The sequence below is a fragment of the Anser brachyrhynchus genome, assembly GCF_964034855.1.
Source record: "Anser brachyrhynchus genome assembly, chromosome: 5".
In the NCBI taxonomy this organism is placed as follows: Eukaryota; Metazoa; Chordata; class Aves; order Anseriformes; family Anatidae; genus Anser; species Anser brachyrhynchus.
The window spans coordinates 29,547,655-29,561,651 of record NC_137699.1 but is presented as its reverse complement, the minus strand read 5'-3'; the positions used below and the strand labels follow the sequence as shown (position 1 = coordinate 29,561,651).

Below are 13,997 nucleotides of genomic sequence, written 5' to 3'. Positions count from 1 at the left end.
TGCTAAGGAAGTCCCAGAGCATTTTGTTGTGCCTGCCCTGTATGCATTTTCCATCTCTTCCAGGGCTTCAAAGTTGAGTGTGAGATGTTTACCATTCAACATTTCCAGTGATGATCCTGTGGCTGACACATGTGGATATACTGTATCTCTTGAGTTGTGCTAAATATATGGGGTTCTTCAGTATTTGTTTGCAAGAGATGACAGTGCTTAATGGGCTCACCTGCCTGTAACTTAGGAGCTCTGATTTCTAATTGCCTGTACAGTCGTTTGCACTGGTACAAACTAGGTGTGAAACAGTCATGTGAATTTGGCAGCCTTTTATATCCCGTCACATGGCAGTGGGAAGTGAGGGCTGTGCTGCTGTGGCAGGAAATAAACACAGACTGGAAGGTGAAGTTGGGCACAGCCAAAAAGTGCATGCCAGTTTTTCTATTCAGGATGCAGGAAGGATAATGGGCATCTTACATTTTATTTTGGCTTTATTTTTTTTCACTAGCTATTGCTGTAAGTCTTTTACTGGTAGCACTTAAAAGTTTTCTAATACAAATAAAGACTTTTAAAAAGTGGATGTAGTCTTGACTATGTCCCTTTAATTATCATGTGTCAGCTATGCTAAGGCATTTTCAATAGTCCTAATTGAAACATGAGCCAATTCACTAATTAGCCAAGATTACACAGGGAATACACAAAGGGAAATCACTTTTGTGTCAATATTTCCTCCTTTATCCCTCACCAAGATGTGGTGCAATGTGACCAAACTCTGTGTTGCCAGCAGCTGGCAGGAAGGAGTTCCTGGGGTCCCTGGTTGTGCAGTCCCCCCCCCGGGGCAGGCAGGGAAAGGCATGCAGGGGTTGGACTGGGCTGCCCTTGAGAAAGTGCTTGTGTGCTGTACACAAAATAGGGTTACTGCCCAGGACAGGGGAGCACCAGGACTGTAGGTTGCCTGTGCAGGTCCCAGCTCCAAGGTGTGGGGAAGTTCCTCAGCCCCGCTGCCTCTGTGCTGCAGCCTCCTTCCATCCCTGTGTGAGGAGGGACAGCCAAGGCATAGGGATTCCTCCTTGACACAGTGCCAAAGGTCTATTTCCCCTCCCCTTCCAAGCAAAGTTATTCCTCACGAGTCACTGTAACATCATCCAAATGTGGAGCTCAAATGCTCTGCAAATGGTGACTGTCCCCTATCAAATCCCTGTGAGAAATCAGGATCACAGCCACCGCGTGGATATAGAAACTGAAGCACAGGGTATTGAGTGACTTGGATGGCCTCAGCATTGCCCGGAGAAATGCACAGGTCATGTAATGATTAGCACTGCAGAGAACCCTATTGTAGTAATAAAACTATAACCAGTTACTATCTGGTTACCCAAGACCAACTTGAAGACAAAAGAGAAAAAATCCCTTTTCTAGGGGGCTTCCGTGGCACTTTACAGCAGACTGGTCCAGTAGTGCAACTGTCCAGGCTGTTCCTCGTGTGCTTGCTGCACAGAGGGGGGCTCTTGCACAGCTGCTCCTCCAAGGTCCTCATGAATGACACAGCTAGTTCCTGGAAGCTGGCCCACAGTGGCTCATCTCCAGCTTCTACACTAGCACCGGTTCTTCTGTAACTCATACATCAGCAACTTGTACATCAGTGATCTGCCTGAAACTCTATCCTGACACTTTGTCTGTCCTGTGGCTATCCGCTTAGGTAATTGGTACCAAGGTCTGCTCTGACCTTAGAGGCACCTTGAGTTCTGACCTGGCTGCTAAAGCAAACTGACCACCCCTGGTGGCAGCAGCTGCGTCTTTCAAAACCTGTCCCCTCTCTCAGTAATTGCCATGGAAGCCAAAAATCTCCTTTCGTGAGCATAGACTGAAGCCCAGTGTGCTCCCTGTCTATCTTGATCTCGGTCTGGATAGATTCCTAAATTACCTTGATTTCCTGTTGACAGTATGATCACTCATCATTTCCTTGGTGACCTTGAACTCGATCTGCTCTGGGATCTAATGCTTTTCCCCCTCAAACACCTCCTGTCTCTATCTGTTGCTATGTGACAGTATAATCCTTTGCTTCGAAATGGCTCAGCTTGTCCCAGCCTGGATTACTTGATGCGCAGCTCTCTGTGACCATGTGCATCATATTAGGGCTCCTCTTGCTGTCTTCTTCACCTTCTCTGCCAGCACTGTCATGTTGTTCTGTTAAATATCTGCCTCCTAATGAGCTGGGCAAAGACAGCTCCCCACTATACATAGCCTTATTTAATCCCCTCTGGTTTGCCTCATGTTCTGACATCTTTCTTAGTCAGCGTTTCTGCTGCAGGACTTCTCAATGAGATCTTCTGGCAGGGAGAATGGGTCCTATCCATAGTTTCGTGTTGAAAACCCAGCCCGGTGCCAGCAGTTGTGTGCTGAGCTCTGGGGAAGAGTCAGACTGGCACCACATGCTTTGAAATTCATGGTGCAGGAACCTGTACCCACAGCATGTCAGGTGAGAATTTGGGTATACTGAGGTGCAGCAAGAACACCACGGCTTGATCCAAGGTGTGTGCACTAATGATTCACTTTAATGAGTTACTGAAGATCTCCCAGGACTTCTCACTGTCCTAGGGATGTTTACCTTGCTGTCCTGGCTGCTTTCCATCCTGGCTAACAGCATCCCACCGGGGACTGTAAATCCTGCCCTTGCACAACCCTGCCTGTTTCAATGGTATACTCTATGTGACATTTCCTGACTTACGCTGTTTTCAGAGCTGAGCCTTATTTCACATTCCAAAGTCATGCAGACACATCCTCTTAACCTCCTCTGCAATAATTCCTGCAAATGAGAGTCTCCACACAGAGAGAGACTCAATATTTTCTAGCACATTAATCAAATAACCATCCAGTTGTTGCCTTATGTGTTGGAAGCGGACGTGTTGTCAAATAAAATGATTTTGTAGATTATCTTCTGTACTTCCCAGACAGGGAATTTAGCAACATCATGTGTGCAAAGTCCTTTAGGAGAAGATGGATGTCTATCCATTTCATCTTCTGTTGCTTACTCAGGGAAATCTCACTCTTAATGTTGCTCCCCAGGGGAGCTTTCCCATCCCTAACTTTTAAAAACAGTGATTATTTTTCAGTGCGTGTTTACAGGAGAGCCCGGGCTGGCACCATCTGAGGGCTCTTGGTGGCAGGAAAGCACGGTTCGGTGCTGCTGGAGGTGGTCCCTGCCAGGCCCTGTCTGACCTGCAGGCACACACGGAGAAGGATGTTACCCATGCCATTACAAACTGAAAGCATTGCTTGGTCTGCTGAAAGCACCACTGAGGTCTAAATTAAAGAGCTCTTTCCGCAGATTTATCTAATGCGGGGGCTGAGGTTGAACTATGCTGTGGCTTGGTACCGGTCCTGGAGCTTTGGGGTTTGCAGCTCCAGGAGGCATTTAATGAAGGCGGTTGATTTCTATGACAGGCTTTTGGATGGCTTTTGTTGTTATCTGCTTCTGAGCTGTCTGAGGTACATCAGGGCTGCAACGGAGCTGTCGGAGAGGAAGGGGGAGGATGGCAAGTGTCCTTTCCCACTGCAGGGCTGTCAGACTGGGGAGCGAAAGCTGCTCGGCTGAGCAAGGCGCACTGCAGATCCCATCAGGGAGGGGAGAGAAATGCTCTCGGTGGCTGGAGAAGCTGCAAAGCCTGGGACACCACAGCCACCCTCCCTCAGTGGTGACCTTTCTGTGGTGACAGTCACAGGCGCACGAGGCAGCTGAGAGAAGGGCACTTCCCCGCGAGGAAGCGAGCGCAGCCCCACTCCTTGCAGGCCAAGCAGCAGCCCTGCGAGCTGCTCTTACCCTGCTGCAAAGTCCCAGTGAAAGGCCAGATATTCCCCATCGGTGGCATGCTGGGCACCTTCAGCTCTGGTCTAGGGCGGTGAGCGGGACAAAGCCGATGGAGGTGACCCTGGCCTGATCCACGTGTAGGTGAATGGAGCCACTGAGCTCAGGCACACAGCCTGCGTCCCCAGCTCCTTTGGGAACGCGCCAGGTAAAAGTTCTTTTTCTCCCTATTGCTTGTAGCAAGGGGTTAAACATCAGTTTACTGGGATTGGTCACCAAATTCAGATACCCTTTTTCGAAAAGCCGTGTAAGGCCTGAGGGTGCGGAGATGATCCAGTTTGCAGCTGAGCTGGTCTAGGAGCTCAGGGGATTGGTTATGCTCATACAGAGGTTTTACCAGCTATCCCGAGGTGTTTCTGCCTTCAACTTGGCCTTTTATATCAGAGCAAAACTTGAACATCTGTTTCTCTGTACACAGAAGAGAAAATCTGAATGCTTGTCTTGTTTCCCTCAGCCTTTCCTAGAACAGCTAAAGTTTGCTTCTTTTTCTAGCAAAGGTATTGTTGGTGGTTTTTTTTTTTTCCTTCTCCCCTGTGGCAGGCTGAATCCCAACCAAGCCCAAACAATGGCAACATCGCTCAAATCTCAGTCGTTTCCTTGAGAACCAACCATCACGAGGCAGGGGGTACCTGTGCAAATGAGATTTTCTCTTCTGAGCATCCCTCACCTTTGGATCACTGTTGAACCTCACTGCTTTGCCAGTGGAAAAAGAGGGATCAGGAGAGAGCTGGGCTTTGAGTTTTGTTTAAAGGATACAGTGCTCCAGTCCTGCCTGGGTTAATTATGCCCACGGCATGCAAGGGAGGTAAAGCTGTTTGTGCAGCCAGACTGAACCTGAGGTGTTGTCCTATTGCTCCTGTGGGATGGAGAGCTTGGGCAGGGTGGGCTCCACGGGAGGTCAGGCAGGTACTAGCCACGAACCACAGGGGACTTCTTTTTACAAAGTCAGCATTATATTGTGCATCCTCTGTATGGTCCCCACTGCATTTTCTTTCTCATTCTTGACTGTTGGTTTTTTTTTTTTTTTTTGTAATATTAAATAAGACCCCACTACAAGGAAGTCTCATTGCTGTGGGACTACTTAGTGTGCTGCGTAGAGCTCTCTGTAGTTAACAAAATGGGCACGCAGCGAGTCATTATTTCTTTAGTCCACAGCTCTGCGTGTGCATTGTGCAGACAAGTGGATTGTGTGAAATCAGGCTTTCCACGCACAGAGCACAGTCGTGGAGATCATCTGCCATGCACACATTCTCATTAAACGAGTATTTCTCCCCTGCTTTGGCGTGTGCACACACTACTGATGGGAATGGGAGAGCCACCTCATAAAAAGAAAGTTGCTGTATGAAACCGAACTCAAATAGTGTGCGTGCTCAATATGCATTGCATGAATCTTTAGAATGGCTTAGCTTCTGGAGACAAGTCTTGTTGCAGGTACCGAGTAATATGGGGCTCCTGGGGTGGAAACCTGTAAGCAATAGTAATTATGAATGGGATTTTAAAAAACAACCCACGTTCAGGAAGCACTGGCTGCTTTTGAAAATCCCACCTTCTGTTTTGTAGTATGAGAGCAAGAAAGAGATCAGAGCTATGAATCAGATGTAGATTTAATTCAGCAAATTGAAAAAGCTTTGCAAAGTACCAGGGGCCCAGACAACATCTGGTTCAAAAGCAAAATTCAGTCAACCTCTCCAAAGGAAATGCAATGAAATCATTGTGATGAAGTCTTAGCAGAACACCAACATTTACACCAGAGACCTATCATTTAAAATCCTACATCCTTCAGGCTGGATTAGAGAAGATTGAAAGGGTCTAGAGAAGGGAAAGGAGGCTTGCTGGCATTACTGCAGGATATTGTTAGAGTAAGCACGGGCAAAAATAAAGCTGATTTAGCTTAAAGAATCAGAGGTGATTTTTCTTGCATATTCATACACTGATGGATATAGCAGGGGGTGTTCAAACTCTTCTCCCTGTCCTGTATGCCATCATTTGAAAGATGGCTCAAAACAAGAGCCAGCGCAGGGAATGGGATTTCCCGTCAGAGCATAGAAGAAATTATGACTTAAACGAGTCAAATTGTAGGGGAACTGGATAATTTTGGGGTCAGTAATGATATCAGTAGGAATGCAAGCTGCAGCAATGAAAGTCAGCCAATCCTCACATTTCCCACTACGAAATGGTGATTTTCAGGGGGCTGCTGGCAGTGGTGTGGGTTGCAGTGTCCCCAGGATTCAGGGCTGGGCTGCTTAGTCTCTGAAGCGCTATGGGGCCAAAGACACTGTGTGTGTTTAACGTCTGTGCTTAAGACAGAAAGGCTTGTGGTGTGTCAGTCCTTTCCCCAGTCAGGCAGACTGACTTCCCTGTGAGCACACAGGCAGCAGCAGCTCAGCTTAGGGAAACTGAGGCACGCCATCATTTGAAGCCTGGAGCTATTTCTCCAGGCGCCACGATTGCCAGTCCTGCCGTTCTCATCCTTGCCATCCACAGCTGAGACTGGTTTTGGGCAAAATGCACCAGGGGCCGATCTGAGCACTGGGGCTGGGCAGGGAGCGAGGGGAGGCGGAGGTGCAGTGGTGGTGCTGTCCCTCTGTCGGAGGGACAGCTGTGCTGGGGCGAGGGAAGGGCACTATGGGCAGAGCTGGCTTTTCATTTAAAAAATGTGGTTCCAGCCTGGGGCCGGGGCTGACTGGAAGCCTGGGAGCACCGAGATGGCAAGTTCATGCCCGTTTAGAACATATGCACTGATACGAGCATGTAATTATATGTGATCATCAGTGCATATGCAGGCAGTGCTACATTTAAGAGGGTGTAGGATCACCCTGGAATAAAAGCATTAATCCCTTCTGTCGTGAGCGAGGGATGTGATTTCAGGAAGCCTTTCACCCGAGAGGAAAGCCAGCAAAGTGCAGGTATAATTTGCAGCCCCGGCTGGAAGGGGGCCGGTGAGTGGTGTGTGTGCGTGTGCTTCTGCGTGTGTGGATGTGGAGAGCAGCGGGGGCAAAGTGTGCCCCTCTCCTGCATGGCACAGCCCTGGTTCCTGAGACCCTTGCCAGTTTGCCAGGGGGTCAGAGCCATCCGTGTCTCACTTCATTCAGGCCCTGCCTTCAGGTCTGCTGGTTAAACAGAAATCAGCTGGCACTGCTGGCAGCAGCGGGGCTTTAGCCTCTTTTCAGGGCCACATTGAGCTCATTCAGTGAGTGAGAAAACTTTGACTTTAATGTTCCTGTTCACCTCCCAACCTTCCTCCACTTTGCTTCTCTGTTCTCTTCTCCCCTTTATGACGCTTATTATTTTTCCGTCCACAGCAAAACAGTTCACATCAAGGTAATTGATGATGAGGAGTATGAGAAAAACAAGAATTTCTTCATTGAGCTGATGAGCCCCCGCATGGTGGATATGAGTTTACAGAAAGGTGTAGTACTGGCCCTCCAGACTAACGTTAACATTCTTCTTTCCTCTTCTCTCTTCTCCTTCCTCCTCTTCCTCTGATTTCTCTGTTTCCAACTGCTCTGTCCTAAACACTGCTGTGCGCACGCACCGTGTCACATGGTACCCATGGAGCGGGGGGACAGGGACCCTGGGGGGGCCTGGGGCAGGTGGCGAGGGACGGAGAGAGAGAAGGAAGGCCATCAGTCCTCAGTGGGAATATTTTTCCATGGATATTCCTGCTGAAGGGAAGGACTGAGGCACGTTTTGTAGTGTCGGTGGGAAGGTGCTTGCCAGAAACATCCAGCATCTCCAGGGCTCACCACCCGGCCCTCGTCCAAGGTGAGAGAGCAGGTGGGGGAGAGGCAGGCAGCGTCAGGGAGGAGAAGCAGTAAGACGTGCCGCTTTAGAACTGGAAATCAGAAATACCAGCTAGCAGAGCTAGCCTGGCAGCAGAGACCTGCCTCACCCCACAGGGGAGTGTGGCTGCGAGTACACATCTCTCTCTCTCTTCTTCTCAGGCTCCGAGCCCAGAGTCCCTCCAGATTTATTATTAATTGCGAGGGTAGCAGAAGCAATCAATCTTCCAGCTAAGACACAGTTGGTACCCCAGCGTGGCCCCCGGTGATTTCCGGGCAGCTGATACCCTTTCCATTACCATGTGACACCGAAAAACTGCGCTGCAGACGTCGCCTCCCACTAACCATCAGCAAGGTCCGACTCCCCCTCTTCCCTCCCTCCTCACCCCCTCGCCAGCCCCGTCTCCCCCCTAATGCCCTCTCGCTCCCCGAGGAGCAGCTGCGACCGATGCGCCATGTCCACGAGGCCGGCCGAGGCACGCCGCCCCGCCGGGAAGGGGCTGCATGCGAGGAGCCTGCGCTGCTGCCGCTGCTGCTGCGTCGCCTCCGGCCGGCCGACCCGCTGTACACGGTTGTCTCTCTTGTTGTCCCTACAGGAAGACCGTAAGGGTTAAGATAGTAGATGAGGAGGAATACGAAAGGCAGGAGAATTTCTTCATTGCCCTTGGTGAACCGAAATGGATGGAACGAGGAATATCAGGTGTGAGATCCCTTATGAAAAAAAATAAATAATTGAAAACAAGCAAACAGAATCAAGTCTGCAAACCCCAAATCCAGAAAATATAACCCTCTTTCTCCTCCTTCCCCTCCCTCCTTTTCTCCTCCTCCTGTGGATGGATGGACTTTTGCTCTCTGCCCTTCTGTATTCTCACTCTCACCCTGTTCCGGTGTCATCTCTGCCTTTTAGAGCCCAGCTTACTTCTGATCCTCCTTTCGTGCAATGCTTGGGCCTCAGAGGCTGTATTATTGTGACTGGGTTTCTTTGTCTTGGTCTGGTTTTGTTCTGAGCACACCTCTGCTGTTCTCCCCTCTCCTGCTCCTTTGCCAGGACCTTGGGGAATGTGAAAGACAAGAGAAAGGCATAATGCATGGCTGCCTCTTCGGCTCGTCCCGTACACCCCCCTGCCCTTCCCTCTGTTGTTGCCTGCCAGTGGCATTGCCTTGGTGCTCTTGGGTCCCTGTAAGGCGTGGTGAAAAGCCCCCAGGAGAAGAGGGAAGGTGTGAGGTATCTCGTTTTGCTTTTATTTTGAAAAATGGTTCTCCGTGTCTTTCATCCGAAAAGCACCTTAATGTGTGTCAAACAACCCCAGCCTGTTGGCCAGAGGGTGTGGAGCTGTGTTAATGTCCTACTTCAGCATTGGTGCGCTGAGACCCAGGATCCCCCAGCGGATCAGGATCATAGTGGGACTGAACCCTGACTTTCTGTCATGCCTTTCCTACATGTATCTTTGTCCTCGTATACGTGTTTGACCTCTTTCTCATTGAACAAGTCTTGCCATGGGCTTCACCAGCTCTGGGGTGGCCAGGGAGGGCCGATCTTTAAACAGAAGCACTTTACAAAAAGGAATTGAAATCTACCTTCGGGGTGCCTGATACAGAGTAAAGACAGCTGTGTGTGCCCACAGGCTTATTTCTACTCCCAAGTACTGCTGCTGGTGATGGAAACATCTGGCAATTGCCTGTGCCTCACACAGCTTCCCCTTGCAGAAACGTCTTCTGTCCCTTATCTCACAAACACAGCAACTACCCTCCAGCCAGTCCGAGCTCCCATGCGCAGCTCTCCAGGACATTCAGGATAGACACAGCTTGCATTAGCATGACAATGTCATATAGCATCTGTGGATTTGTAAAATGTAAACCTAAAAAGCATTCACAGTTTAATGCCGTTAGACCATTTCCTGCAGCCCCTAGGCAGTGAGGGACATGAGGTTTTGCTGTGTGTTGAGCTCAGGCCCTCGGGTTTCACCAAAGTCCAACTTCAATGAGCATTTGTTCTTGATCAGAAGCAGTGACCAGCCTGCCATGTCCCATGAGCGTATGTTCCAGCAGTTAACTGCCCTCTGGCCTAAAGATGTGGGTGAGCATACCTAGAAGTTGCCTGGCCTCAGCTTTTAGCCGCTAGTTATTTTCCTGCTTTTCTCCATCGGATTAAAGAACCATGTAGCATGCTGCACCTTCTGTGTAGGTACCTGCTCACTCTGTCTGTATTACAATTCAGTTTCTTCTTGAGAGGTTAAGGAGATTAAACCTTTGAACATGGGACTGCAAAATGTTTTCTTCAGCCCTAGAAGCATCCCAAGATCTCCTCTCTACACATGTCCCTTCACATCTGCGGGGCTCACACCTCCATTTCACTGGGTACAGAAGGGAAATCACCTGCTCCTGGCTCTTTCCTGCCTGGGAACTCGGCAGCCTGCAGCATCTCACTGATGTTGTTGCTCAGTTGTCCGCTGTCTGTGAGCCCTGAATCCCTCTCTAAACCAGTGAGCTTCAGGATATAGTCAGGATTGGGCTGGTTTCTGCATAGTCCTGCGTTTCTTTTTCCTGTCTAGGCCATGTCACATGTGGCTGAACAAAATCACTTATCTGAAAAAATCCAGCCTTTGAAGTGGTTCAGTCTGTACAACATCCCGTCCTCGCTGTTAGTAGGACTGTGATGGCAGTTTGCTGCTTTGTGCACATCTCATTTACACCAGCATCGACCGGAGTCAGTGGGATAGTCTGGTACATAACCGGCAGAGAGGAGATCCGTTGGACTGCTTGTTCTCCATCGCAGAGCCTGCAGGCCAGCTGCTTCCCCCTGAGGTAAGGGTGAAGCCTTGGCCGGGCTCTGCTTAACCAGCAGGATGCACGGGACCATGAAGCGGAGGAGATGCAGAGCCCTGGTTGGCCTCATTAGAGAAAAGTCAGAGCAGAAGCACCGTTCTTAGCATATAAGAGCAAGATTAAAATGCATCTGTAAGTGTTCCTGGCACAAGGTGGCACAGTCGCTACACCGATTCCAGGGCATCTGGAAGGATCCCGAGCTCTGCAGTGCTGCACCCCGCAGAGTCTCCGATGTGCTTGCCTGGTGCCTGGGGTGAAGAATGAGGAGCTACAACAGGCTTCCAGGTAGGGAGCATCCCGAGGGACAGACAGCCGCTGCCTCGCAGGCAGCTCCCAGTGGAGAGGGGCAGCCCAGGAGGTGTATGGGCTCTCAGTGCTCATGGAGGCACGCACCCGTACTGCTGCGTAGCCTCATGCACGCTCGTGTGCAGGGAAGCTCAGGCTGACTCCGAGCCACCTGCCCAGATGCATGCTCCTGCCTTGCGGGGTGCCTGAAGCACTCATATGGGTGGTGTGGCCCTGCTGGCTGCAAGGTCGGAGCAGCCACCTCTGTGCAAACAGAGGCTGCAGGGATTCAGCCACAGACTGGGGAAAAAAGTCCCAAACCACCAGCACGTAGCTGGGAGTTTGCTTGTTTTCATTGCGGTGATGAATGGGCCCCCACACGACTTGCAAGGCGAGGGCAAAGCACGGCTCCCGGCCCTCCTGGGAGGTTCTGGCTGGGTTGCTTTCGCTGAATTGTCTCTCTGGGTTTTGGCTACCCACACGTTTCTTTCTAGCACCACAAAAGATGTGGTTTTCTTGACGGCCTGCCCTCATTTTGTTGTTACTCCCCACTTAGCTCTGTCACGCTGAGCCTGTGCCTAGGGTGCCGTAGGAGCATTTGATGTTTTCAGGCTGTTTTCAGACTGCTTTGTGGTGTCCTCAGAACATTTCTTCTGTCCCCCTTTGGAGCTGGATTGTGCTGTGTGCCCCGGCTGACTGCGTGGCGCTGGGAGGCAGCCTGCTGCCCGGGCCCTGTGGGACAGCCCCATCATCCCCATGGGGATTATGCTGCAGTGGCTTCGTCATGGGGCCTGCAGCTGCCCCGGGACCTCACCGAGGTGCTGCCTGGCCTGAAGGACAGGAGCTAGGGTCTGGGGTGAAACGAGCGAGGAGACACGGTGCCTGCTCTTCCTCGGGGGAAGGCAGAGCTGGCAGCAGGGGTGAGCCGGTGACCAGGGGAGTACGTGTGCTGTTCAAACTGGCCTAGGGCAGAGTTTGGAGAGCTTATTTTGGATGTAGAACGGCCATGCCCGTTGGGTGAGGCGTGCCTGGGTCCGTGTAGCTGCAGGAGATTTCTGTAAGAAAATTCATCCTATAGCTCTGGCTCTTTTGCACCTGCTAGCCCCTTCCCAGAGGAGCAACATCTCTGAGGCCCAGGAAGGTGCCTGTGGTGATCCATACACAAGCTCCTGTCTTCAGGTTGCTCAGGGCCCACACAACGCATGACAGCTACTTCAGGGTAAACACAGGCGCTCCTCCTGTCCGTATAACGAACTGATAGAGCCTTGTGACTGAAATATTGTGCACCATCTGCAGAGGCTGATCCTCACTGCTTGCCCCCACTTGTATCAGTACCTGCTCTGAGCCTGTGGGCATGCCGTTGTCAACCTTGGCTGTAAGGGGAGCTGACCACTAATTCCCTTTCTTCGCTCCTCTCCTGTATATAAATGTAATGTCTGCAGCACCAAGCCCCGTCTGGCAGCCCATATAGTCTTTTTCACCAGTTGCTTTCTGCAACTGGAGTTTCTCAAAGACTTTCTGGTCATCGATATAAATCGCATTGAGCAGTTTGACTTTAGCAGCTCGTTTTGTTGATGTGCTCAAATAATTCAGAGGTTAGAAGAGATCTGGGATGGGTATCTTGCCAGCCCATTCCATGACGAAGACTGATACTAGTTCTGTAGTGGCACATTAGGTGCAAAAAGCACTGGCAAAAATGGCACTTGGTGCAAGCTACTTATACTGAAGTGAATAAATACAAAGAAATCAGAGAGAATCATGTTCTTTGCTTGGCAAAGAGGGTAAGAGTGTAGCTTTTTTCTGTGCTCCTGGCTATCTCCCAAGTTTCCTGATTTTTATTTTGTTATCTTTGTTTCTAAGAAATCAATTTCTGGATCCTTCTTGTGTCACCTTTTCTCCACATGTGCAGTTATAAACTGAATCACTGCCTGCTGAGCACTGCAGGACTTTGAAACCTCCCCACACCCTCAGCCACTTTTCTGGCCAACCTTTTTTCAGCACCTTTTAAAAGTGTTTCTGCCGCGAAACAAGTCTTTCCCTTTAGGTCAAGATGCAATCCTTCAGTTTCACCGTTACTCCCATGGCAGCTCTGGTATCATTTCATGATGCCCTCAGCTCAGGCCTAGGTTTTTGCTGCTTGTCAGCCCTGCAGGATTTCAGAGAAATCCAGCCTGTTTTTACTTTCTTCACACATTAGCTTTCACACTTTGTCCACAGCCCTGGATTACAGGAGCAGAACTGGCTTTGCTTTCCCTAGAAAAAGTCAGTCTTCTGCTTATATTGTGGTTAACCTTAGGGCTGATAAAGCCCCAATGGCAAGTGAGGCTACAGTGGAAGATTTCACTTGATAGCAGGTAATGGTGAAAATAGCATCTGGAAAATTACGTTTCATGAGGGTAATTGGGAATCTGCTCATGAGAATCCAGCTAGTGGCACAACGATAGAAGATTCAGCCCCAGGGATGGTGCCTGAACGCTGTCGAGCATTACACTCTGTAAAAGGGACAGACATCCTTCATGCAAAATTCTGCTTCCGAAACCATGGTAGGACTGCAAGATATGACTTTGCTGGAAGTGGGAGCAGAGGTGGCCACTATTAAATAGATGGCTGGCATGACCTGGCTTGGAAAGATTTCATCTGAAATCCCCTCAAGCCTCCCAGCACTGAGTGAAGTGGTGTGGACAACTCTCCTGACGCATCTCCATTTAATTGAGTGTCAACACGCCATACAGGAAAGCTTCATGGCTCAGAGGATGGATGTGGCTGGAAGTCAGAGTTAAGGATTAAATTGCGAAGAACGATGGGCGCCTAGTTTGCATTGATCCAATTGAGTTATCTGTTTCAAAATATTGGTGATCATGTAACTGCGTACGAAGGTCCATGCCTGGATAAGATAAGCCACATCGACGTGTGAGAACGTGCACTGCAGTTTGCTGAGGTGTGGGCAGAGTCTGGGAAATTCCTTCTTCCATCAGCTGCTAATGGGAATAGCAAAAAAATGCTAGATTTCTGCCGCCTTTTTCTCTGAAGGTTTAATAGTTTGCTTGCAGCTCTGTGATTAAGCTGAAAGCTGCTAATTCTCCTAATGGACAGAAGGGATCAGGGTCTGTTTCTTGGAGTCTTTGTCATTGACTTCAATAATAACAGGATTCAGGCTAAAGCTGGAAAACCTCCACCTTGCTTATCTTATGAAAAATACACGTTCATAGCTCTTCATAGTCCTTTAGGGAAACAGTTCGCTCACCTCAGTGCGA

The 13,997-nt window shown here is 49.8% G+C and overlaps 1 protein-coding gene across 12 annotated transcripts in view; it reads left to right on the top strand.

Moving 5' to 3' along the window:
• Window positions 1-13,997, top strand: part of SLC8A3 (solute carrier family 8 member A3) — a 99,944-nt gene that overhangs the window by 70,945 nt on the left and 15,002 nt on the right. For 5 of the 12 annotated variants that reach the window (XM_080595420.1, XM_080595422.1, XM_080595421.1 and 2 more), the window contains one exon: window positions 7,153-7,259. In XM_080595420.1, coding sequence (XP_080451546.1) covers window positions 7,153-7,259 — 107 coding nt within the window. Of the gene's footprint in view, window positions 1-7,152; window positions 7,260-8,228; window positions 8,333-10,263; window positions 10,744-13,997 lie in introns of those variants that run through there. The other 7 variants (XM_080595419.1, XM_080595415.1, XM_080595417.1 and 4 more) reach the window with 3 other exon arrangements.